This window comes from Botrytis byssoidea, assembly GCF_014898295.1.
Source record: "Botrytis byssoidea strain MUCL 94 chromosome Unknown BBYS_018, whole genome shotgun sequence".
Lineage (NCBI taxonomy): Eukaryota > Fungi > Ascomycota > Leotiomycetes > Helotiales > Sclerotiniaceae > Botrytis > Botrytis byssoidea.
In genome coordinates this window covers 385,225-411,836 of record NW_024065859.1, presented here as the reverse complement: position 1 = coordinate 411,836, position 26,612 = coordinate 385,225, and the positions used below count along the sequence as shown (strand labels likewise).

General features: G+C 43.7%; 7 protein-coding genes across 7 annotated transcripts; 3 read left to right on the top strand and 4 right to left on the bottom strand.

Moving 5' to 3' along the window:
• Positions 1–986: 986 nt before the first annotated feature.
• Positions 987–3,908, bottom strand: EAE97_008488 (uncharacterized protein). Its single transcript, XM_038879003.1, has 4 exons — positions 3,192–3,908; positions 2,720–3,062; positions 2,592–2,669; positions 987–2,541 (listed from the first exon to the last, which is right to left on the bottom strand). The coding sequence occupies exons 1-4, from the start codon at positions 3,465–3,467 to the stop codon at positions 1,082–1,084; spliced, it is 2,157 nt and encodes a 718-aa protein (XP_038730085.1). The 5' UTR covers positions 3,468–3,908; the 3' UTR covers positions 987–1,081.
• Positions 3,909–4,109: 201 nt separating this feature from the next.
• Positions 4,110–7,661, top strand: EAE97_008487 (uncharacterized protein; the record flags this gene model as incomplete). Its single annotated transcript, XM_038879002.1, has 7 exons — positions 4,110–4,391; positions 4,460–4,979; positions 5,058–5,414; positions 5,470–6,426; positions 6,474–6,772; positions 6,831–7,179; positions 7,416–7,661. Exons 2-7 carry the CDS (start codon positions 4,956–4,958, stop codon positions 7,659–7,661), a joined length of 2,232 nt encoding a protein of 743 aa, XP_038730084.1. The 5' UTR covers positions 4,110–4,391; positions 4,460–4,955.
• Positions 7,662–8,229: 568 nt separating this feature from the next.
• On the bottom strand, positions 8,230–10,042 carry EAE97_008486 (uncharacterized protein). Its single transcript, XM_038879001.1, has 2 exons — positions 9,652–10,042; positions 8,230–9,296 (listed from the first exon to the last, which is right to left on the bottom strand). Exons 1-2 carry the CDS (start codon positions 9,696–9,698, stop codon positions 8,612–8,614), a joined length of 732 nt encoding a protein of 243 aa, XP_038730083.1. The 5' UTR covers positions 9,699–10,042; the 3' UTR covers positions 8,230–8,611.
• A 1,807-nt stretch (positions 10,043–11,849) lies between these two features.
• Positions 11,850–13,935, top strand: EAE97_008485 (uncharacterized protein; the record flags this gene model as incomplete). Its single annotated transcript, XM_038879000.1, has 2 exons — positions 11,850–13,184; positions 13,243–13,935. 2 exons carry the CDS (start codon positions 11,850–11,852, stop codon positions 13,933–13,935), a joined length of 2,028 nt encoding a protein of 675 aa, XP_038730082.1.
• A 1,630-nt stretch (positions 13,936–15,565) lies between these two features.
• EAE97_008484 (uncharacterized protein) lies at positions 15,566–17,209 on the bottom strand (the record flags this gene model as incomplete). The annotated part of the gene is made up of 1 exon (XM_038878999.1): positions 15,566–17,209. One exon carries the CDS (start codon positions 17,207–17,209, stop codon positions 15,566–15,568), a length of 1,644 nt encoding a protein of 547 aa, XP_038730081.1.
• A 996-nt stretch (positions 17,210–18,205) lies between these two features.
• EAE97_008483 (uncharacterized protein) lies at positions 18,206–20,463 on the bottom strand (the record flags this gene model as incomplete). The annotated part of the gene is made up of 6 exons (XM_038878998.1): positions 18,206–18,425; positions 18,482–19,705; positions 19,761–20,089; positions 20,141–20,214; positions 20,271–20,325; positions 20,422–20,463. 6 exons carry the CDS (start codon positions 20,461–20,463, stop codon positions 18,206–18,208), a joined length of 1,944 nt encoding a protein of 647 aa, XP_038730080.1.
• A 1,808-nt stretch (positions 20,464–22,271) lies between these two features.
• EAE97_008482 (uncharacterized protein) lies at positions 22,272–25,456 on the top strand (the record flags this gene model as incomplete). Its single annotated transcript, XM_038878997.1, has 9 exons — positions 22,272–22,320; positions 22,373–22,584; positions 22,633–22,766; positions 22,834–23,069; positions 23,192–23,379; positions 23,529–23,625; positions 23,673–25,073; positions 25,166–25,377; positions 25,448–25,456. 9 exons carry the CDS (start codon positions 22,272–22,274, stop codon positions 25,454–25,456), a joined length of 2,538 nt encoding a protein of 845 aa, XP_038730079.1.
• Positions 25,457–26,612: the final 1,156 nt, after the last annotated feature.

Here is a 26,612-nt window from a genome sequence, read left to right as displayed (position 1 = left end):
TTCGCCATAACAAGTGTCCACGAAAGCCCTCTTCATCTTATCCTGTCCAATAGCTATTAAACATCAACATACCTGAATTTCTATACCTTTTATGGGGACAAGCCCCCAAACCCCCATCGTCGCTACGCTCGATCTATCTGATCTATTAAATCATTTCTCCTTTTCTTCTCCATCCCCTTCTGAGCTAGAGCGAAGCGAAAAATTCCCCACGGCAGTGGCCCAGCGGAGCGTTATCACTGAATATCACAAGAGCGTCTCAATATAATTTCCTAACACATCTGCATTTGCATAATAGCAAAACTCTTGGAGTAGTCCTCTCACAAAGACCTCGAAATCAAGTGATTTGAGCACCTGGAAGCATCGCGTGAGCAATGATTGAATGGATGTAACAAAATGATTTCCTATCCATTGGCGAAACTTTTCCAGGTGTTTGGAAATGGATCATCCTATTCCGATTCCTGAACATACGGGGCCACTTAACAAAGTATAAAATCAACCATGTGACGAATATGAAGAATCTTTTCTCCCTTCTTTCTTCTTTTCACTAAGAGTGCCGGACATGCAAGGTAGTAGAGTAGGCTTGCGAGTGTTGGATGCGGGAGGATAATTAGAGTTCCGTTTCAAAGTCATAACGAGAAAGCTGTGGATGCGTCAGGGCTACCTATTTTGTTTTATCACATTGATGATTTAGAGCATTTAGCCATGTGATCTAGTCTTAGGGATGGTATCAGGTTTGCCGGATGCTCCTGACATTTTATCTGTAAGGAGCAAACTCGCTAAGGGGCTCTCTGTTGGTCATTGACTCGTTCATGAGGGACCCCTTGATTACAGATTGCTCGTCTTTGTGATGTCTTTAACATCGTACGCGTCGCTCTATCGAATGACTCTCGTCGACAATAGAAAATGACAGTGAATTGTTAATGCGATCTACGTGAAGTCCGACCAAGTAGTATAACTCGATTGCTTGAATTAACGATGTGATATTAGCTTATACGGTAGAGAGCACTTGAATTCATGCCATGTCCTCCCCAGTATCAATCTGACTGATGAAACCTATCTAGATACCTAGGTAGCCTACACACTAATTACTTGAACTATTCCCAGCCCCCATCCTCGCCTCGTAATTCTTAATAAACATTTCCTTTTCCTTTTCCGCCTCCGATTCATCTTCCGAGTCTGTACTTTCGTCTTCAGATCCCAGTTCCGCATCGACTAATTCTTCCTCTTCGTTTTCTTCTGCTTCTTCATCGTCATCTTCTCTCTCAGCGTCGACTTCGATCTCATCTTCTTCTCCCTCTGCATCCATCATCTTGATGGTATCTTCCGTCGAGATATCTCCCTGTTTACGCACAGCAGCAGTATCTGGCATGGCATCTTCATCCTTTTCAGAAGGCTCAGCAGTCTTCTTATTTTTCGGTTTCGCTGGCGCGGTCGAAGTTTTAGGTTTTGATGTTGACGGTCCCTTCATCATTCCATATTGCTTCGCTCTCTTAGCTTTTATTGGTAACTTTCCGCCCTTTCTATATTGCTTCCTCTTTGTCCTTGAATCAAGATGTCTCACTCCCTTTCCACTCATTCCACTAATAATACCCTTTTCTCTTAATTTTTCGATCTCTTCTTCTGTCAATCGCATATCTGGTACTGGCACATGGACTTTCTTTCCATCTTTTCCCTCTACGAAATCAGGTATGCTGAGCGCTACATCGAATGCATTTTCGGGAATTACTTTTTTACTGCGAATGGCAATCAACTTTGTTTTCATGATGGCTCGGATCTTGGCGAGAGTTCCATTGTTGTAATAGCCATCATGGTTGTTATCGTATTGTTTAGCCATTGGAGCATTCTGTATAAGGTGAGCAAGAAGAGGATCTGTAATATCGCAAATTTGCCACACTTTACCGTCGAGAGTTAAAGAAGTGCCATTGAACATATGTGAAGGACAATCTCCCGTGCCGAAAACTTGATGTCTTGTGTATTGACTTCGCATATCTTTCCATTGACCATCGGGAGCACGCTCATCTTCTTCGTATAACTTGAAGAAAATTGTTTGATAAATCCGACAAGATGGATCTTTGCGGGGATCAACACCATATCTTATGAGTGCATCACGCCAAGGACCGCTTCGGAATTGGTAACCCACATACTGAAGTGCAGGTTTCATCAAATAGTATCCTGGCTCGTTGGCGAGACGATTTTGCAATGCACGACGAGTCCAGATTGGACGTTCGTTCATGGCTAATTGAAGTGCGGCTACGAAGTCTTTGAGAACAGGATCATCCGGAACTTCACGAAATGGCTTTGTGGGGACGTCTTCGTCTTCGTCGCAATGTACATACTGCATCTCGAGCTTTGGCATTTTCGAACGGTTCACTATGCTTGTCTCTCCTGTCTCGGCATCCACTTCGGTTGAGATTAAAGGGTTTTGTCGATATCCCCAATTGAATGGTAATGGATGGTGAGTGAATGTGGGTGGAGGAACAATTTCTTCATTTGGCTTCCAGCCTTTGTCAGTACCAAGCTTGAATTCTCGCATCTTGCCCCCTGATTAAAGTTAGCGATATCATGTAAATATGACTTGTATGAGGTCTTACAATTGGCAGAGAATGCAGTCTCTTTGAAATGTGACATAAAAGGTGCACTAGATGTAGATTGATGATAATCGGAAAGTCCTGGATCTTGTTAATGTATTGTAAACATAAGGGAAGAAATGGGTCATTACCTCTATAGCGATGACTCTGTTCTATGGCTCCTGCAGCCTCGACAGTATATTTACCAACATTGTCTCGAAGCTTTCTCAGAATACTATTGGGGTTGTCATTCAAAGAGTGGGATTGATTTTCACCGAACGAATTCTTTTCATTGGTATTCTGAGATGTTGAATGCCCATCGTTAGTATAAGGGCCCTGAGATCCACGCTTGCGCTTTCTACCAGTACGTTTTGGTACAGTGATCTTGAGGAGAACATTGTTGGTGATGCTATTGTAAGATAAAATTGGTTCGCATGTGGGATCCTTGATTCGAAGAAAAAGCGGAATACATTCATCTTCAGTGCCCTCAAGGATCTGTTGAAGTTATTAGTCCATTGTCGACTGAAGATTATGATTTTATAGCTATCATGAGAAGAGATCTACTCGTCATGGAATAGAAGCATGCCAAAGTTATTTAACGTATGAAAAATAGTTTCCACGTACCTTATTCCATTGTGGTTGCCGTCCAAAAGTCTTGATACCATTTTCAAGATTCTTAACAATCAATGGATGCTCGACAGCGACAATTTCCCTTGGAGGAATTGTATACACCGGAGCAGATTGGTCTTCTTCTTCGTAGTCAAAATCTCCATCCTCCTCTTCGTCGTTTCCTTCAATCACTTCCATGCCTTCTGCCTCTTCATATTCTTCACCATCCTCCCCTTCAACCTCAACCTCCTCCTCAAAATCCACATCATCCATATCTTCGTAATCTTCCATATTTTTGTAAGTAGAGGAAAAGTTACCGGGATTGTAAAGCAAAATGGGTCTTTATTTTTATTTTGGATCCTTGAATTGTTTTTGATTCAATGCCGATATTCGACCATCCTGTTATTACCCTTCTCTTGGACTTCTTAAATAGTTTATGCGAATAACCACAACGAGCCAGTGACCCTGTACTAGAGAATCCTTTATGTCTTCTATCAAAACCCGTGAATTTGGTAGATGACTTTTCTTCGGGCCACCGAGGTTCTAGTATTCAATATGGGGAAGGGAATGTTTAATTTTGGCTTGGACCAATCAATACCCAGACAGATATCCTATCTTCTCGTTTGGCCGTTGTCGACTTTTAGATGAATTTTTCCCTCTATAATAAAGCTTGGATGATGGCTTAACCTTGAGCCGTAATTCGAATCTTTCACGTCACCGGGGCGCGGACAGCAGCAAAGAAATCTCCGAACCTACGTAGTACCTACCTAGGTAGTGAAAGCGTGAAAATGTGAAAGCCCCAAAGTCAATTAGATTTGGTTTAATTGCCTTAGAATTTAGGTCATCACTAACTTGCGCTAATTCAATCAATCTACTGAGGGGACCACTCGCACTTGTTGATGCTGCTGTGTTGTTTAAGACTCTTTGAAATGAAGGTCAAATAAATAAAACTCTCCTTATTAATCATTCTACTTGAAGGAGTCTAACAACTCATTCCAAGATCTTAATACCCGACCAATTATTATCCATCTGCCAATTTATTTGCTGTCCATAGAAAAGCGCCCAAACGCGTTGGCCTTCTTCAATAATTTGATAGCTTGTGCTTCGGCGTAGAGGAGTACCATATTCACCGCCGGGATTAGCCTCGACCTACTTCAACAGCCGCTGCCGCTGTACGATCGACCGTGTATGTCAATCGTCATTGTTGGCTCGTTTGTGTGTTTAAACCTATCCTACTCTCCCTATCTTCTCCCAACTCGCACTGACAGATATCGTTCTGGTAGAACTTGTTTACCTACACTTGCGCAACAAGTCGACAACCGGGGTTAGCCCCTCACGAACCTTTGGGATACAGAATTTCGGCAGATCAAATAGAAACCATTGGCAGTTCCCATTATCTTTTATGAAAACCTGCCAACATCGCACTATCAATTTACAGCCAAGGAATTCAGGCTACGCCAGTAGGGTGCTATTGGAGGTTTCCATTTGCGTATCAACGAATCGTTGAACTTGAATATCCATTTTTGTATTTGATGCCATTCAGCGACAAACGGGGGTTAAGCCACTGCTATCGAGTAATTCACCGCAGTCTTTAGAGCCTCATCAAGAACAGGATCGGCACATTCACAACGGCAATCTTAAGTGACGCGACCTTTTTACTTTAAAATTGGAATTGTTGGTGGATAAGAACAAGAGGTTTCGCAAACCGGCAATATCCAAAGAGTATCAAATAATCGAGATTTTGTGTCTTTTACATCTTCCTAAGAGTAGTTGTCCAAGATGAAGGGTTTCAGACAGAGGGTTGTAAGTCATTTTGATGCTGAATACTCTCCATATAGCAACCGTATCATTTTGAAAGTGATCATCTGCTAACCCATTCAGCATGAGCAGCTTTCGCGCTCAAAAGATCCAAACAAAACAAAATCTAAGAAGGGGGAATCATCAAAAGATGGCACATCCTCACCTTCGCAATCCAATTCACAGGGAGCGGGACAATCGCCTGCAGTCACACCCTCATCCTCGAGTACTACACTTAATGACTTGCGGAATAAACCACTGCCTCCTAACGACGGTACATCCTCAAGTAGTGTAGTTGTGCAACCGCCGTTGAACCCAGCAGCTCTTGGTGCAATGTCCGCTCCGGATCGATTCAATACAGGAGGAGGTTCGCCCAGTCCTGGGACACCAAATCGTCACGGGGCACTTCCTCCTAGTGTCGTTATCAGTCCAAGTGCACCAGTAAGTTATGCCACACGCTTGGATCATCTTCTGTGTACTAATGTCCTTCTCTCAGCACATCCCTCCTCCAGGTGCCGCAGAAACAATGCCGCATGATCTCGCTCCCCCCAAGGCTGGTGCGAAGTCATCAATGTTCGACCGGTTACAAACAACTCCAAAAGATGTCCCAGAAGGCATCAGAACACCAAAGCGACAACACTCTTCGAGATTTGATATTTCTCCTCTCCGCGAATTGGAAAAACTGCCAGGCTTCCACGAGGTACCTCCTAACCGCCGCCAAGATCTCTTTATGCAAAAGATTGATCAATGCAATGTCATATTTGATTTCAACGATGCAAGCGCGGATATGAAGTCCAAGGAAATCAAAAGACTAGCTCTCCATGAACTTCTTGATTACGTTGCCAACAATAGACAAGTCATCACTGAGGCTATGTATCCAAAGGTCGTCGAGATGTTCAGTAAAAATCTTTTCCGTCCCATACCACCGCCTATGAACCCCCAAGGTGAAGCGTTCGACCCCGAGGAAGATGAACCAGTTCTTGAAGTTGCTTGGCCGCATATCCAAGTTGTATACGAATTCTTCTTGAGATTTATTGAGAGTCAAGACTTTAACACCAATATTGCGAAGGCATTCATAGATCACAGTTTTGTATTACAGTTACTTGAACTCTTTGATTCTGAAGATCCCCGCGAGCGAGATTTCTTAAAGACAACCCTTCACAGAATATATGGAAAATTTCTCAACCTCCGGTCATACATTAGAAGATCTATTAACAACGTATTCTTTCAATTCGTCTATGAGACGGAACGTTTTAATGGTATTGCTGAGCTATTGGAGATTCTTGGGTCTATCATTAACGGTTTTGCTCTGCCATTAAAGGAAGAGCACAAACTGTTTTTGACGAGAGTCTTAATACCATTACATAAAGTCAAGAGTCTGAGCATGTATCATCCTCAGCTTGCATACTGCATTGTTCAATTCCTAGAAAAGGATGCAGCTCTAACAGAAGAGGTATGTCTAGCACCACTATCAAAGATTCGATTTACTCACAATTTTAGGTTGTTTTGGGCTTGCTCCGCTATTGGCCTAAGGTGAACAGCACGAAAGAAGTCATGTTCTTAAACGAAGTGGAGGATATTTTCGAGGTAATGGACCCAGCAGAATTCGCTAAAGTTCAGGAGCCTCTTTTCCATCAACTGGCAAAATCAGTTGCGAGTCCACATTTTCAAGTTGCAGAACGTGCGTTATACTTCTGGAATAACGAATACTTTTGCAACCTGGTCAGCGATAATGTTGAGATAATCTTACCAATTATGTTCGCGCCATTATATGAGAATTCCAAAGGTCATTGGAACAGGTGAGAAACTTTCAGAATCTCTATGAAAAGCTGACAGAGGCTAATCTATTTAATTTAGAACGATCCACGGCATGGTTTACAACGCAATGAAGCTATTTATGGAGATCAACCCTCAACTTTTTGATGATTGCTCTCACGATTACACTGAGCATCAGAACAATGCTGAAGCTAGAGAACAAGCCAGAGGAAACAAATGGAAGGCTTTGGAGGAGCAAGCAGGAAGGTCGAAGACTAATGGAGCCGCCTTACCTACAGGTCCAGCTTCTCCTTCAAGAACAAAAACAACCCCTTTACGAGCAGATGATGTGGATCCGATGACAGAGGACAATCAGAAGAGGCTAGACTCCTTGAAACTTCAAGATGGAGATCGTCGAGAGCGAAGACCTAATCACGATCGACAAAACTCGGTAGGATCTTCCAGAAGTCAGCGATGATTGTTGTTAGTACCATGCCGCTTTGTTTCTGCTTTCAAGGAGCCTTGCTGGGGGAGTGAGGAGTTGTTATTTGTCCTGATTAGAATTGTTGGCTCACGCGTACCTTATCTTCATAATCTTCGTCCTCTTCATCTTCCTGTCCGTTAATTCTCTCGCCTGCAAGCATGTTTGTTCATCCCTATGCCTACACATTACTCTTTCTTGTTTAGTCTCGTTTGGTCTCGTCTGCTCAGAGTTCATTCGTTGACGAAATACATTTTCAGAGCAATTCCATGTCGGGTCTCGATTTCGGTTTCGACACGGATGCTAATCGTTCCGTGAGCGGGACCTCTACAACTGCGATTGTCGGACTTGTTTCGTCATCGACCTCGACAGTGCCAAAAAAGGAATTGTATGGTGATCCAGAAACGAGCGATCATTCTTTTATCGATGACCAGGCTAGTCTTCTCTCTTGAGGTTACGGATGGAAGAATAATGGTCGGATTGTGCAGATCCATTTTATTAGGTTGGGATTGGCGTGGCTGAATTAGTGTGATATCTCTGGATGGTTGATATTGGTTGTGGCTATGGGACAGGGAGGAAAAGGACTTGAAGCAGAAGATGAGTGTTGTGGATGCCGGTAGTAGGATGGGGTGCTTTTGATAGGAAAATAAACAGGAATATAAGCATGTATGTATGTCTACATGTGTGCATGGAACGGGCTTGGGATTGCAAAACTTTTAGGAAGGAGTAGTGCATTGGTAGTGCAATTCATCAGTACTAGCATGAAGGTAAATCAATGAGAATAAGTTATAAATAAAAAGTAGACATGTAAGGCTGATTGTGTTCTTTTGGAGGCTTAATTTGGTTTGGTTGGAGGATATGGATGTGAATGTTGCATATACATGTGATGGGTATGCTGACTTTTGGATCCGCTGTGAAGACGGCTACGAATGTGCAGGGCACAAGAGCACAGAGCACTAGCAACGGAAATGGGAGTGGAAGTACAAAAATAGGATATCAACCTACCTCGATATTAAGCACTTGGTTGAATTTAAGATTCGTTATTTTGTTTAAAACGCAAGTTATTATACTGTGTTTGTTCTACTCTTTATCTCTGATTTCTCTTTATATGTATGCGCTCGTTTTGAGCTTCTGGAGACTGTTGAGCTTGCTGTTTGCTTTCCAAATTTCAGTTTATTATTTTCAATTCCTCGCCTTGCCTTTCCGACCTTTCTGATCTGATCTTTTCTGATCAGCTTGAGTCCTCTGTGTATTACACTACACCTCTGTCTAACGCCTGAACTCCGATGCTTGTTCTGATTACAAAAAAGAAGACAGATAGGAAACGAAAAGCTAGATGAGATGAATTCAATGGGAGAAGTACTCTTCCCTTTCCCGCCTGCCGTTGGACTGCCCGCCTCCTTCACAAAATAAGCACAAGCACCAACAACAAAATCAGCACGAAAATTAACACCCCAATACAACAACTACTCAGTCCATCCTCGTTTTCTTTGACTAATTTATTCATCCGCTTCATTCCTCCTTGAAGTCTCCCGCTCACTCGATCGGTTACCGTTTCTACTTCTTGTAACATTCCTGTTTGTTCTTCTAACTCTCTGCCCATGTCGTCGGCTTGTTGACGGAGGTTCCCTACGGTATGAAATACGCTGTCGAGTTGCTCATCTTGTTGCTTTAGCATTTGCATTTGTTGTTGATGCTCGAATTCCGCGGCGTAGTCATCGTCCAGAGGTGAGCCGGTATTTTCATCATTATATGCATTCCCCCCAGCCCCGGAATTGGATGCAGCACCCATAGTCTTTTCAAGCTCTTCCCGCATGTCATCTACCTCACCTCCAATCTCCTCTATCATCCGTACCCGACGAGATACTTCTTCGATCTGTAATCCATATTTGTAGGGATCGGCTTGAATTGCGGATATGGAATCGCGAAGGTCCTGCAGGTCGTCGGTTAAGAGGGAGAGAGAGGTGGTTAGGTCGGAGCGGGCGGAGAGAAGTTCAGGGGTTAGATGCGGAGATTTGGTCAAAGAGTGGATACGCAGGTAGGAGGTGAAGAGGGGGCGTGTGAGGGATAGTTGGTGGTGTACATCGCTGGAGGGTTGTGTTAGTTGAGGGTGTGAGGGAATTGTAATGAATTATGCCGATTGGGAGTATATTGAACAGTAGAGTATGCGCAGTTCTGAAGCGTATGCGCCGGATGAAGTATGCGCGTGAGTTCATAAGATAAGTTCACGCGAAATGATTGGAAAGTGAGGAGAGTAAAGGGCTGAATGTGTATGCATTGCATACATATGGTCGCAGAAGAAGATTGCAGGGCCAGGCCTTCTTGCGCGAAGAGAGTGGGTGTGATGTATGAGGGGTAAGGCAGACTGCGGAAAAACTAACAATCCCCAGAGGGGTAAAGCTGCAGGGTAATGAGACCCAGAAGAAGGCTAGAAAGACTTACGCTTGTACTTGGAGAAAGGGATCATCTTCATTCGTAGCGGACATCATCTTGAACGAGGGTTTTCTCAAAAAGTATTGAGCAGCTCAAAGCCGCAAATGCCGATTGCGTACTCTACGGGCAACGTTGTCTTTATGTAATCGAAATCTAAGACACTGATGTAACGATAGTCGGTTGAGCCGCAACTTGTTTATACGAGGAGCTCTCCACAATAGAGCTACAGCTACCAGATTTATCGGCACAGAAGTAATATACGAGCTCACGAATTGGATCAATCGATAGGCTGCTATAAGACAGAGCACTCAGTTAAGGTAGAATGGTATGCATAAATAGAGAACAGATAAGATGGACCATACAATGAGTGATATTGATATCCGGGATTGGACGTTTTTGATGATAAGGCTGACAGATCAATGATTGATGAAGCTATTGAAGTGAAGGGCTGAGTACAATCCACATTCTGCTTACGTATGCACGGGAATTCATCAATATTTCGCCGTTAGCGGTTACAATGTCCGATATCTCGTCTCGTATGTACCTGCTAGGTCTCACCTCCCTCCCTCCCTCATCATTCGTCGTATACGTATCATAGAATCTTCACAACACACAAACTCGAATCTCCTCCTACATACGTCGTGTAACCCCGGTAGGTAAAGAACCAATGGACTGTTCAGCCTGTTTATGATAAACGTGGGAACCAATGAAGTTTTATTCTTCAACCCTCCCATCCTCTTCATCTCTCCAATCCCGTCATCATGTGAACATACCAAGGTTTCCAATGAGACACAAATAAGGCAAAGAGGCAAATGTATGTTTGCTTGCAGAAAATGGTGGGGAATACAAGCAGCAGCGACAACGAATCAAAAGAAGAAATGTTACAAGATGTGCTATAAAGAATGCATTGAGAGTGGGTTGGGAGATATTCTGATTAGCCCTCCCAATTCTGTTCTTCCATCGATTCTTTGTGGCGGTAAACTGCATTTTCTGCATTACCACTACGAACCAACTTCACCAACTGCATTAAAGGCAACCCAAGAAGCCATGGTCTAGCAGTTTTTGATACTACCAACCTTTTCGGTAAATCCAACTGTTGAGATATTGGAAATTAGTTCGATAATTTCAATAAGCTCGTATTCTCCAACCAAAGATACGCTGACAAGAGACTTCAACAAAAACCCAAGCATTTGGACCTGATGCGAACTTTGACGTTTTTATGACTCTTCCATGTAAATTCTCTCATACTCTGTATCTAATATTGTCTTTCCATCCGGTCTATTTTTCCAGGACGACGTGGCCAGCGCCTCTTCATCTCTCCTTGCATATTCCACACCTTTGAGTCATTGCCACATATTTGACGTAACTGTCTTCAGCCTGGTTTTTGGGTCCAACTACTCGCACAGATGGTACAATCGCTTGCATCTGTTTTTGTCAGACGGGTACCAGCATCGGAATTTATCAAGCTAGTGCGGCAAATCGCATGGGCTTGCTGTCTGTTTCTTTTTACACATTTGTATCGGGTTCCTTATATCTCACTAGGGCCTAGAACAACTACAAGGTCGTCAGCAAGTTACTCCGCGCCTGTTGCCTGCTTTTATGTCAGAACTTTCTCTTAAAATCTTCCATGCCCCACTAGTAACATTTGAAAGTTAAGCTCTCCAGCTACAAAAGGGATCGCTGTGGTCGCTCATTCGTTGCTTGGTATTCAAAGAGAAGGGTGCGGCTCTCGATTTCGTTGTCCTATTCGCAGGAAGTTCCCAGACGATATCCCAGTGACATGGTACCGGTTGTCTTTAAAATTAAACTTACCATATTTCATACACATCACATTGTAATATGGGTTCTATTTAAGCCAGTGAATCAGAAGAGGCAACTACACGCCATTCACGCCGTTTGTATCGCGCCGCGTGGTCCAATTGTGGACACTGCATATGCGCTCTTTCCCTCCTCTGAATATTGATTTGTGTTTCTTAGAACTTAACACAGAAACTATTGACCTTGCCTGTCAAATATTACACATACTTGACGCCCAACAAAGACCCACCATACAACTTGCAGATCACTTCTACACAACACTCATCACCATTTCTTGAAGTGTTCACGTTCTTCATTCCCCTCCGCCATCCCATTCCCTCAAAGAAATTATCCATTTGTTCGTTCAATCTACAAGACCTCCGTCAAATAAAGAGAAAAGATTGAACGACATGGATCTCGATGCGGTTTTAGAAGCTCTGCACCAGAATTTATCTGTGTCTTCTTCTAACACAAGCACAACGGCAGCTTTACTCGGCGGACTCCTACCAACTACACTTCTTGAAAATCTCGTTCCAGGATATGGCTACATTCACAAGATTGTTTTACAAACCGTTGGTTTTGATATCACGGTCCTCGTTTCTCTATGGGCTGCTTTATGGCTGGGAAACAAGGCTTTCGATGCATTGTATTCATGGGGATGGTCATTTGTGAGATCATACTGGATGTCTGATATTTCTATCAGTAGCAGAGATGAAATTCACGACGAAGTTATAGAATTCCTGGCACACAAGTACCAAATGAAACCTTCCCGCTCTCTTCAGGCAGAAACAGCACGACGGGGATATTGGGACCTAGATAATGAGGACTCAGTTACCTTAACACAGCTTGATGGAACCGGTATTATACAATGGCTCAATTTTGCTGATCAAGACTCCAAGACTAAGCCACAATTCACGCCGTCTATGGGATCTAGTCATACTTTTTGGCATAATGGTAGATACTTCAAGGTTAAGCGATCGGAAAAAATGGTCTTTGGGTCCTCTTCATATGGTAACCCAATATCTGACCAACAAGTACTGCTCATCTCTTGTTATGGTCGTAGCACAATACCTATCAAGGAATTTCTTCAAGAAGCCAAAGATTATTCAAACAGAAACCACAGTGCAAAAACTGTCATTCGTCGACCTGCAAACAAGGAACGTCGAACATGGGGAGGCCGAAGCTCTTGGATTGAGGTGGCGAGAAGACCTTGTCGACCAATGAGAACTGTTGTTTTAGATGAGGTTATGAAAAATAAGGTACTACGTGATATTAACGAATACTTGAATCCCTCAACTGCTCGTTGGTATGCCATTCGTGGTATACCTTATCGCAGAGGGTATCTCTTTCATGGACCTCCAGGAACTGGTAAAACTTCTTTAACCTTTGCCCTTGCTGGCGTTTTTGGTTTGAATATCTACGTTGTTAGCTTGCTAGAGCCTACACTTACGGAAGAGGAACTTGGGAATCTCTTTACCAACTTGCCACCTAGATGTATTGTACTGTTGGAGGATATCGATACCGCAGGTCTAACGCGAGTCAATGAAGATAAAGTTGAGTCGTCGGATGAATCTAGTTCTGAGAGCAGCAGCAGTGAAGATGAAGACGAAGTGGTCACTAAAAAATCGCGAAGAAAGGGCAAGAGCAAGAGTAGACGTAGCAAGGGTAAGCGAAGCAAGAAAGGCAAGAAAAGTAAGAAGGATGATGATGAAAAGAAGGGAATCTCATTATCTGGTCTCTTGAATGTAAGCTTCCACAATTATTCACGCATTCAGAAGTCTGAGGATCTGACTACGTTTATAGATTATTGATGGTGTAGCCTCTCATGAAGGTCGTGTCTTGGTGATGACTACCAACCACCCCGAAAAGTTAGACGAAGCTCTTATCCGACCAGGTCGCGTAGACTGCCAAGTTGCATTCACAAACGCCACTCGTCATCAGATCAAAGAAATTTTCGAGAGAATGTACTCTAAAGACCCGCCACGGGAGAAACTCATCGCTACTACCTCACCAGCTACCGAGCCCATTATCCAAAAAACGCAAGTTTCTATTGAAAGAGAAGAAGAAGAAATTCCTCTTCTCACCCCAACTTCAGAAACCCCAACCCCAGAATCGGAGAAGACATATGCAAATTCAATTTCAAATTTACTTTCGGGAAACCGTCCTCTTACACCACCAGACACTCCTATCGCCATTGTAAGTGAAATTTGTGCTGGGACTGGGACTGAAACAGAAGCTACCACTCCCACGGGAAAGAAGACCCTCACAATAGCTGATATTGAGAAAAATGGTGAAGAAGAAATATTGGAAAAGGGGGAACTTAAGATGTTGGCAAAGCAGTTTTCGGAACATATCGAAGACTATATGTTCAGTCCAGCTGAGGTTCAAGGATTCCTTTTGACGAGAAAAAAGGCGCCTAGAAAAGCTGTTGAGGAGATTGGAGCCTGGGTCCAGGTCACGAAAAAGAGTAAGGTGGAGGGTCAAAAGTTCATATAGGTGTTACTGGGGGTGGGCTGATGGGTGCAGTGAATCAGCACCGGTGTTTTTTTACGCAATGCAATTGGGCTCCTTCTCGGAGACTTGATGAGACATGAGACGCAGTGTACTATACCTACATAGTTTGGACACAAGAAAGGAGGATTGACGAGAAAGAGAAAAACGAGAGAAACAAAACAGCAAAAAAAGAGAACAGACAATGGAGGGAGGTGACCTCAGCGATATGATACACGACTTTCTTCTAATCAAAATGGAGGGAATCCGGTTGCTTCTCTAGCTCGCATGCTTTGCTTTGCATTTTCATTCTTCATCATAGAGTGAAGATGGTGTTTTTCAATATCATTTTCTTTTATCATTAACGTCGGGGGCACGCAGCACATCCCATTTGTTCAAGCCATTTATTCTATTTACAAATGAAACAGTGCGGTGTTTCGTCTACTGGTGGATATTCACTCACTGGATATCAAAATTTGCAAGACATGACTTTTCGTTTTCCAATTTTTCAATATTCTTTTTATGCTACAAAAGGGGTTCGGAATAGGGAGGGGTAGGGGATAAATGAACGTAGCGTTTTGCGGGTAGCGGGTAGTGAGTTCGCTGGCGAGAAATTTGCACTCAGGGTACGGATGAGAGTGCGGTCAAAATGGGAAAGGAAAGGAAGAGAAGAGCATAGGTGAAGTGTCCGAATCAAACAGGAGACGAAGCGGGAGGTGCAAACGGAGGTAGGAATGCAAAACGGGGCTCTCCTCTGCGGCTCTTTTCTGGGGCTATGGGATATGTCTTTTGGAGTATGAGGGGGGAAAGGACTTGTATATGATTAATACGCGTAGTTTTTGATAGTCTAATTTGATGCGTTGATTTTTATACGTACGCTTTTGGAATTGTGAATTTCGTGTGCTGATTCATCGTGTGTAGCACATAGACCGAGAAATATCTCGCGGGATCTCCAATATGTATACCTCATTTCTATATACCTACTCAAAGTAGTCATGAAACCTTGTCATTGATGAAACTTGATAAGCATTGAAGTTCTCTGGGTGTGTTGAGTACTTACTGGTAAATATGTGTGAGATGTTCTGATGTAGCTTTTCTGCTCTTTTTGGATAATTGATGCATCCTTGGATGAAGATTCGGCTATATGTTCTGCTTTCGTATGTATATGTGGTGATTAAACCGATTTGAAGGGTTGATCATATTTGATATTATAGTGAGGATTGGTTATACATACCTAGGAAGTAGATTGATCATTGAGGTTGTGTATATATGTGTATGTATGTATTTGACATCTTCTAGAATCATGTACATAAACATCTAGACCGGGTATGAGAGTGAAGATTATCGATTAGTCCTATCTTATGGTATCCTAATATCTAGGCAGGCTTAGAAATAATGTATGCGGATAACTGTCGTTTTGGAGTAATCGTATAGGTGACATTTTGAGACTTGTGATGATGGGTTAGATTTTGATCATATAGATTTTCTGAATCTCATAAGAGAGTTGATTGATCCTCGGATTTCCTTCCGGAAGTTATCAGAACTCTATATAACAAATAGATAAACTCCAATTATGAAATGTCATTCCGAAGTTACCCATCAAGAATTCTATGAAACCATATTAACACTCCCATCCTTATTTCCCACTCCCATTCAACCCCCTCAAATGTCCCAACACAGCACCCAATCTCCTCAGCGCTTTCAAATTTCCCATCTCTTTCCCCTGTCCCCCATCACCCTTCTGCTCTTCGACTTTCAATTCCTCTCGCGCTTCTCGAACTAGCGGCATTAACCCCCCCCACACTTCATCTGCATACCCTTGAAGTACACCCTCCCAATCACTTTTCCACTCTTTTTTCGCCTTTCCTTTTATCCCTTTATTCGTCTCTCCATTTTTCTTTTCTTTCCTCGCTCTCCACTCTATTCCCTGGAAATTCAATACTTCGCCTTCGAACTCATCATCATCATCATCTTCTTCTCCATCTTCTCTTTGCATTTCCCTCTCCCTCTCACCTCTCCACCTCTCCTCCGCCCCCCTCTCATGATTCGGAAACAAATTAAGCGAATTTTCCACATCAATCCCTCCATGTACCACCCCCTCTCCATTCTTCACCTCCTCCGGAAATAAATCCCTCGTAGCCTGTATAATCCTCTCCCGTTCCACAGAACTCATCCCCATCCATTCCTCCTCATAAGCTTTAATTTCATCTCTCTCTATCCCCGCCTCGCTCATTCCCTGATCCATCCCAGAAATCTCCTCATCAAAAGAAACCCCTCCGATTCTCGATAACAAATCGCGTACTTCATCTCCATCTCTACTTTCCTGTTCTTGCACGGATATATTGTGGTGATTGATATTCATGTCCCCGGCATCTCTATGAGAAATCGTATTCACACCTTCTCGACGATATTCCGCCGTTGTCATTTTATCCGGATGAAAGGCTGGCAATGGCTCGAAATGGTACATCGTTGGTTCTCGTGTATTTACAGCGCGAGGCTCAGAATAACCCTCACGCTGATTATTGGCTCGCTGTGCAGATCGAGCCCATGAATTTTCGAGAGCTTGTTTCCCCACTATATTCGAAGGAGCGCCATACTGAAATATATCGCCCAGCGCGACTTGCGGAATGCTCTCATGCATCCCATTGGAAGATTCTGAATCATCACCCCCAAGCCCCGAATCGCCCGCAGGAGTAAGAGAAGGAACACTATCCAAAAACCCGGAAAATGCATGCTCATTCTGCTGTATCCATCTCGCTCTCTCATCCCCTCCTACTGCCTTCCCCTTCACCTCTGCACTCCCTCCAGCTCCTGGAATACCACTCCTACTAGTCCCCATATTCCCCGCACTCCTCATCCCAAGAGTATCCCCACCAACCCCAGAAATTGAAGAAGTACCATCCATTAACCTAGGATTTCCACTGTGCACCTGCGTATATCCTACATCCCCATTTACATTTCTATTTCCATTTCCACCCGCAATCGCACTCGTACTTCCCCCCTTCCCATTCCCAGCCGCGATAAGTAACCCCTGCGCATCTCTCCTCAATGACTCTCCACCAACACCAGCTCCTCCCGCAAAAACATCCCGACCCAATCCTGCTGCCGAAGCACCAATACGGTTGAGAAGAGAAGGAGTAGGCTGTTCGTCTTGTCGGCTTGGTTTGTCATTTGAAGTTGTTCGCGCTGGAGGTACAGCTGTAGGGGAAGTAGGAGCAGAAGCGGAAGATGGATCGAGAGTTTTTCCTTTTCCTTTCCCACTTGCATTGCTCGAGGCCATGATGTGATTGATGTGTTTCGGTATTGAGATGATAAGGGTGTGATATCTAATTATCGATGTGTTTGGATAAAATGATATGATGCGATGAGATGGAATACTCTTATAATCTTATATCATCCGATATAACCAGATAAATTAAGCCACACACAAAAGTGCTTCCAAGCTTCTTCAAATAATCAATACCACACAATCAATCAATTAATCAATCGAAATAACAAGATACAAGATCGTATACCTGACATAAATATCGTAGCCGTCATTAATACTCTCGACGATTAATTGATTTCGGCATTAATAAATCATCAAGGTAAGTTTAGCTAACTAGATATTTAGCTCCCCCCTCCGCACATCATCCCCCATTGATTCTCTTCCCTCTAGCCTTATTCATTACCGAACAATCCCGCATTCCAGAATGGCTCCCCCACCACATCCATCTCCTCGGTTGAAACTAGGTACCTCGTTCGATCATCCGCCATCTAACATGTGACTGTGCTCTTGACTCTTGGCTTTTGTTACAACAAAGGACCTGTAAATTGGAGAGGAAGTCACACACAAATGTCAAAAGAATCTATCACTCGACCCCTTAAACTACCGATGAACAAATGGGATTGTGATTTAGAACATCAAACAGTTAAGCACATTGACCAGTAGCCATAGCGAAATGCAAATAAAGATATTTCTATTCAACAACCACGACAACACCTAATATACGGGTACTACAACTTGGCACGCCAAAAGACCGCACGCAACAACAGATATCATACTAATCCACTCCAATTCCCAACCGGCTATGCTACAATCCACGCCCCTTTCATGTCCAGCTCAAAGATTCATAGATCATTCCTGATCTTGGAGTCATATCCATTTCCATCTTTAATCATCTTCTTCTGCTCTCCCGACCTTTTCCTTTTCTTTTCTCGGTCGCTTGTCGAATAAGCACCCCTTTAACCCCTAGCCAGACCTTAAGCCATTACTCCATGTGCAAAATTTGAACATTTAGTATACACGCTTGAAAGGTGGGACAGCCTTGCACTCATTCTCATCCAAGGTGTGGCCTACAACAGCTCTGTAGGTCAAATCGGTCTTTCCTTGTGGCTTCTTTTGGAAGGTCAAAGAATGCTTCATCCATTCCTTATCATCTCTCTCTGGGTAATCTTCGCGAGCATGTGCTCCACGAGATTCCTTTCTGGCGGCAGCTGCCTCGGCGGTTTGAACACTATATGAAGTTAGTATATAATCCGGTGTTCAAGAATACACTCAGGGAAAACTTACGCGCAAGTCAACAAGTTTCTCAATTCCAAAGTCTCAACCAAATCCGAGTTCCAGATCATACTTCTATCTTGGGTCTTGATATCCTTGAATGTTTGATCAACAGCATTGATCTTCGTGACACCCTCATCCAAACTCTCTTGAGTTCTGAACACACTGACATCTGTCTGCATAGTCTTTTGCATGGCGAGACGGACTTCGTGTGTGCTCTTGGTACCATCAGCAGTTCTAATTTGGTCAAGAACGCTGATAGATTCGGCACCAGCATCGGCGCTGATCTCCTTGTGTGGCATTCCTGGTTCGAAGTTGTCGCGAATAGTGTGGGATACAGCACGACCGAAAACGATCAAATCAAGAAGTGAGTTGGCTCCGAGACGGTTGGCACCGTGTACGGAAACACAAGCAGCTTCACCACATGCGAAAAGACCTGGTACGACCTTGTCCTTGCCCTCAGCATCAACAGTGAGAACCTCACCGGTGTACTTGGTTGGAATACCACCCATGTTGTAATGGACTGTTGGAAGAACTGGGATAGGTTGCTTTGTAACATCGACACCAGAGAAAATGGATGCGGTCTCAGAGATACCTGGGAGACGTTCGTGGAGAACATCAGGTGGAAGATGACTGAGTTGGAGATAGATGTGATCTTTTTCTGGGCCAACACCACGTCCCTCTCTGATTTCCATGGTCATTGATCTAGAAACAACATCACGGGAAGCCAAATCCTTGGCGGTTGGTGCGTAACGTTCCATAAATCTTTCACCCTGAGAGTTAAGGAGATATCCACCCTCACCACGAGCACCCTCAGTAATCAAGCAACCAGCGCCATAAATACCAGTAGGATGGAATTGAACGAATTCAAGATCCTGGTTAGGTAATCCGGCACGAGCAACCATAGCCATTCCATCACCAGTACAAGTGTGTGCGGATGTACAACTGAAGTAGGCACGTCCGTAACCACCAGTGGCCAAGACAGTGTTGTGTGCGCGGAATCTGTGGAGGGTACCATCTTCTTGGTTGTATGCAATAACACCCTTACATTCTCCATCCTCCATGATCAAGTCGAGGGCGAAGTATTCGATGAAGTAGTTGGTGTTATGTCTTAAGGATTGACCGTAGAGAGTGTGGAGAAGTGCATGTCCAGTTCTGTCAGCAGCTGCACAACATCTGTATGCTTGTCCACCCTTTCCGAATTTTTGTGATTGACCACCGAAAGCACGTTGATAACTAGATAGACATTGTTAGTAAAGTACCACAAATGAGCTACCAGAATCATTCTTACATCTTGCCGTCATCAGTTCTTGAGAATGGGCAACCGTAGTTCTCCAACTCAATGACAGATGCAGGCGCTTCTCTTGTCATGTAATGAATAGCATCTTGATCTCCCAACCAATCTGAACCCTTGACGGTATCGTACATGTGCCATCTCCAGTCGTCCTCGTGCATGTTACCCAGAGCAGCATTGATACCTCCTTGCGCGGCTACGGTATGTGATCGAGTTGGGAAAAGCTTTGATATGCATGCAGTGTTGAAACCAGCCTCGGCGAGACCGAATGCTGCTCTCAAACCTGCTCCTCCAGCACCGATGACAATAGCATCATATTCGTGATCCTAGCCCATATAATCAGACACAGCCCTTCACTAAGAATTCGAGATACGTACAACGACCGGGTATTTATTGCTCACGAAAGGCGAAGCTTCCTTTGCTCTTAGTGGCGCATGTGTAATGATTCGAGCTGCAGATTAAATATTAGCCAATGGTCTGGATGTTGAAAGTTGTGGGCAGATCTACCTGCAGGTCTCGTCGATGAGAAAGATCTAGTTTGATTCTTCAATGCCCTCGAGAACTACAATCATGGCCAACCGATTAGCATTGTTATTCTTCTTTTCTTCTTCTGTTCTTACCACGAACGCGGGGCCCGAGGTTAGAGAATGGAACATACCGAAGGACCAGATGTGAATCTACGCATAGCAAATGAAGACATTGTGTAGAATTATTATGATAGAAAGAAGAGGGGAGAAGAGTGTGCAACACCAGAATTAATATCTTTCTCTTTCTCTATTATGGACCTTTTAAGAGAACGGCAATGGAGGCAACTCAGGTTAGTCCAAGGGCGTTTCCAAATCTTCAAATTCGGGATTAAACGATGAACCCATAACGATGATGGCTCGATGCTCACTTAGTCAGGAATTTTAATCAATCGAACCAATCAAAGAAATCCATTTCCAATTATTCTCATTGAACGTTCCGACCACAAGTAGCCGAAAGCCGGAAAAAAACGTACACCAGAATTACCACAACTGCGATATTATGAAGAAGACCTTGGGTTAAATCAGTTATTATAATTCTGTCAGGAGCCCAATATCTTCAAGATCACCCCCACTTGTATACCAAGAGGAAACGAATCGTCTCATCCAATTTTTAACCAGAAATATTGAATGGTGAATTGTCATCAATTTCTACACAGAAGATCGATATGGTTTTGGCCTTTGCATCGATAAGTAAATTTCGTATTCGGGAATGGGGAAAGGAAAAACCGGCAAGACCCTCACCTGAAGTGGAGAACTTCCCCAAGGTATACTCGAGTAACATCAACAAGACAGTTTCGCCTCTTGTTATGCCACAAACATCATACTTTATCTTGATATTTGTATTTGTAAGCTTCCGAAGATCGATACCATGATGGCCAGCATCTGGATCTGAAGCATCGAGCTGTAGTCGCCTTCAGAATGGACCTATTCGACAAGGAGGATACCAAGTGGTTTTATCAAATGCCGGAATTAGTCTTTGCCGCTTTTCCCAGAGGAATTCTGCTATTGTTTCTCATACAATACTACAATACTGATTATAGCATAATACGGTAGGTAACAAAACGATGCAATATTTCTCCAAATACTTCCCCATTGTTCTGCCTCCACGGCAGTGGCTGCCGGAGGGCTAGCGGGGCGTCATTCCAATCGTTTGATTCATTTCCATTCATGGGACAAGCTCTCGGAGAGCAATACTTCACATATATATATATGATCTGCATAGTGCCTTCATTCACATGGATGCTCATTTGAAGTCTCATCTAGACGGTAAACCTGCACGTTACCAATTGTATATCATATACAGTATATGTGTGCTCCCGGAAACCATTTACTTGGTATGATCTGAGTGGTACAAAATATGTTATGGTTGTTTCATGCCCCAGCATTCGGCAACATGCAGCGCACCAAACGGTTAATTTGATATTTTCTTGGCACGTCAGTCTACTGCAATCCTTCTTTTCACTTGTGGCAATGAGGTTGAATTTCCTTGTAAATATCACAAGTTATAAGATGTCAAGCCTCCTTCCCCACAGTTTTTGCCGGCAGAGTACCTCGTGGTCATTTCAAAAGTATGTGATGAACAGGATGAATACCGGCAGAAGTCTGTACGCTGCCGACTTATATCAAAATATATTGGGATTTAATGAAATTCCATCCTTCATGTATCACGTTCTCCGGGAAGACCATCCGTATAATCTACAAGAGTAAGAAATATTGCTCAAACGACCAAACGGATAATAGCCTGCCTATCCTTCAAAAACTGGAGAAATCTTGGCTCCTTCCTTTTGTCTCCCAAAAATGCATACTTCTCTATTTCCCGCTGAATTTGGTTCAATTCATCCATCACTTATCACGACATTTTTGAAGGCAATGCTCTTCTTGGATCCGTATATAGGCAGGATCGTCTGCTCGTGTTAAAATACTTTCTCTGAGATCTCTCCCTGTGTACATTTCCAGGAAAGTTTTGTGAAAAGGTACCAATATGCGGCTCTCGGGTCTACTCTACGGCATTATTGCCATTGCTTCTTATGGTTGTTATACCCAAAACTATAATACTCGCACACACATTCTAACAATTTCTAGCTGTTCGTGAGGTATCAAGTCAAGATTTCGCAGCGCATGGCTATTATACCGAGCCAAATACTGGCATTACATTCTATACAAGTAGCGAAGCTAATGGCACGATCGTGGGTGATGGAGAGTTCTCTTTGGTTTCACAAGGGGGTTACACCTTTGGAATGGCATTGCCACCCAGTGCACTGACTACAGACTCCTATGATTACATTGGCTTGATTGTAAGTTCTATACATTGCTACAATGGTCCAACAGCTAATTGAAACAAGATTGGATCACTTCCAAATGGTACAGGATGGAGTGGTGTTGTTCATGGTCAACAACTTAGTGCTGCAATGCCCGGACATTTGCTGTTGATTGCCTGGCCTTATAATGGAAAAATAATTACTTCGTTCCGTTATGGGTAAGTTCTTTTCTGTACTTTTATATCCACATCCATCGCATGTGATAAGCTAATAAATCTTAAATAGTTCCTATGCCACACCAGTGCTATATGGCGGGTCTGCAAGCGTAACGCAGCTTTACACCTCGATAAATTCCACACACTGGGTTCTCGTTTACAAATGTACAAATTGCTTCAAGTTCGATGATCCAACTCAAACAGCATACAATGTTAGCACATCGGCAGGTGGCTTCGAGTACGGGTGGGCTCAGAACATTGGCGCTCCAGATAATCCTTCCGATCCTGCTAATGCGGTTCTATATCGTAAGAATTTTGTTTAATTTGACATCTTTTGGTTTGTTAACAATAGTTGCGTGCATTGTGCGGCGCACACAATACAGTTTAATTTGAAAGCTCTTTTTCTATATACTTACTGATAGCTGCAGAGCACAATAATGGCATGGGCGAGTTTTCCATCAAGGTGGCTTCTGCAACCCAGGCATCCTATTCAAACTGGGCTTCGATGACCGCCACCATCACAGCAACCACCGGTACAGCCACTGCGACTGTCACTTACTCTACATCACCAATACCGACTTCCACATCCTATGATTATATTGTCGTTGGCGGAGGAGTACGTATAGTTTCTTTTTCCATTACGTTTTTGTCATTGAAGAGAGAAGTCATAAGGCCCCATTTTCTTATGGGTTCTTGGACTATCCTCAAGTCATCATTTTCTTGTGCCAACATTTGAAAACTGCATACTGAAATTATTTCCTCTAGGCTGGAGGTGTACCGATGGCAGATAAACTTGCGCAGAGTGGAAAGTCCGTACTCTTGATCGAAAAGGGGGTCGCTTCTTCAGCCAGGTGGGGTGGGAGTAAGTACTAGAATAATCTCGATATTATATACGCTAACAATGTTTAGCGATTCGACCGGAAAGTGGTTGGCTTTCTGGAAGTAATCTTACGTGGTTTGATGTTCCGGGAGAATGCAATAGGATCTGGCACGGCGGAAGTGTTGGCGTCGCCTGTGATGATATCGATCAAATGGCTGGATGTGTTTTAGGTGGAGGTACTGCCGTCAATGCAGGATTATGGTGGAATCCAGACCCATCAGATTGGGATTACAACTTCCCCCCTGGATGGCAATCAAAAGATGTAGCAGCCGCCACCTCGAGAGTCTTCAGCACGATTCCCGGCACGGATCATCCTTCAATGGATGGTAAATTATACGTTCAATCAGGATATAATGTTGTCGCAGGTGGTCTCAAGAATGCTGGCTGGACGAATGTTACCGCGAACAGTGTACCAGCCCAGAAGAACCGAACATATGCATATGCACCATACATGTATATCAATGGAGAGCGCGGTGGTCCACTAGCAACCTATCTAGTGGATGCAAACAAACGCTCAAACTTTCATATGTGGCTGAATACTAGTGTAAAGAGAATTGTTCGTGATGGAGGACATGCAACTGGTATAGAAGTGGAGGCCACAAATAATGGAGGCAGACAAGGAGTAGTCAGCCTGACTCCAGTCACAGGTCGAGTCATAATATCAGCCGGTGCTTTTGGAACTCCCAAGCTCCTTTTCAGAAGTGGAATAGGTCCCACAGATCAGCTAAATGTAGTCCTTACCTCCACCGACGGGCCAACAATGATTAACTCCAGCTACTGGTACAACCTGCCAGTCGGCTATAACCTCGACGATCATCTCAATACCGATACACAAATCTCACATCCGAATATTTCGTATTATGATTGGGTTGCAGCATGGAATACACCCATAAGTGCAGACGCTACCTCCTACCTTACCAAACGCACCGGTCCTCTCACCCAAGCAGCTCCCGACATCGGCCCTATATTCTGGGACCAAGTAACTCCCGGCGACGAGATTCCTCGCGCAATCCAGTGGACTGCCCGCGTCGAAGGCGATGTTCCCACCGCTATGACTCTCTCCTCTTATCTTGGCCGTGGCCAAGTCGGCCCACGAGGACGTACAACAATCAGCAAGGGCCTCACAATGTCCGTTTCCGCCATGCCTTGGGGAAATACATATGATCTCGCAGCAGTGGCGACAGCTATTGATCATATGGTAGCAGCACTTTCAACAGTCAAGAATCTCACATTTATCTATCCAAAACCGGGGATGACGGGCGCACAGTACGTGGCAAGTATACCGCTTACATATGCGAATATCGGGGCGAGGAGAGCAAACCATTGGCTAGGAACTGCGAAGATGGGAACGGATTCTGGATTGGCAGGAGGTACTTCTGTGGTTGATCTCAACGCGCTTGTTTATGGCACTGATAATATTCATGTGGTTGGTATGTATTCTATTTCTCTCTGTCTCTTTCCTCTTTTCTACAGAGCAAATCCCCAATTCTCCTCAGGATTAAACGACAACTAACAAATACAGATGCATCAATTTTCCCCGGCATGCCCTCCACGAATCCATCCTCCCTCATTGTCATCGCAGCCGAACACGCAAGCCAGAAAATCCTCGCGTTTCCGGCTCTCAAAGCGCTTCCGCGGTACGCACAATGCGGAGGTCTGAGTTTCAATTATTCGACGGGTGGTTCGTGTGCCGCGCCTTACAAGTGTGCGGTGGGGAATTCATATTATTGGCAGGTAAGTTTGTGTTGTGATTTTACTTTCTGCTTTGTATGCGATGAGGTTACCTGACTAACAAATTACATAGTGTCTATAAATCCCTGGAAATAGATGAAGGGATGCACGAGGAAGACCAGGAGAATTAGTGGGCAGATACGAAGTTCATAGTTTACATTTCCGCTTTTATTCTACCTACTCTATTGTACATAGCATTCCAATCCACAATCTAAATCCAGATTGAAATCTCCATCTCTCTCCCAATTATAAATACATACATACCCGTTGCAAAATCACACCCCCGCTACTAAACACCCATCCATCACTAGATACCCCATGCAACGCAAGAATGACATTCTACCCCATCCAGATTCTATTTAGCCTATGCACCCCAGATCACAATATCATATTTAGAAACGATAACGCATGTCACATCACCGTAGGAGCCTACCTAGTATCTGGAGGCAAAATTCTCCGGGGTGCATATTGTGTGATGGGTGTGATATGTCGTGTCGTGTCATGTCGTGTGGTGGTATTCATCACATCTCGGGATTTAGGACCGTAGGATCGGTTTCCTTATCTCCTTGCAATGAAAGGTCAGTTGGATTTTTTTGGCTTTGGGGAATTGAAAATGGAAAATTGAAAATGATTTATGGAAAATGATTTATGGGGTTTGTGGTGGGATGGCATGGTATCATCTGGTTTTTGGATACTAGGTGCGTTGGTCAATGAACCGACCGTCAAAGGAAGGTCGAGAGAATTGGAAGGGAAAAAGGGGATTTTATCATTCACCCGGGATTTTAGCATAAAAGGCGGGGGCTTGTATGATGGGAATTTGGATTTGAATGGGGATTGGAGGGAATGGGGAGGGGAGATTGGGATTTATGTGGTGGATGGAAGTGAGAGTATATTGAGAGAAGGTTTTTTGGGGTATATATTTGGCTGGTAGGGAAATTGATTTGCTTTTTTGGAGAGGGGGGAGGGTGTTGGTTTGCGGGGTTTGGGATGGGATTGGGGATTGGGGATTGGGAGAGGGAGAGACGAAACGGAGTATTGGAATTGTGAACTGTGAACTGTGAACTGTGTAAAGCGGAAAAATGGCGTAAAAGAGAAGCGTGAGGTAGAAGGATGGAATGTGGTAGATTTATTCTTGACGATTGTAAGGGCAAGGGTATTGATGTTGATATAAATGGAAAAACGAAATAGAGAACGAATAAATAAAACGTCGTAGCTTAACGACTCCATATCTACACCAT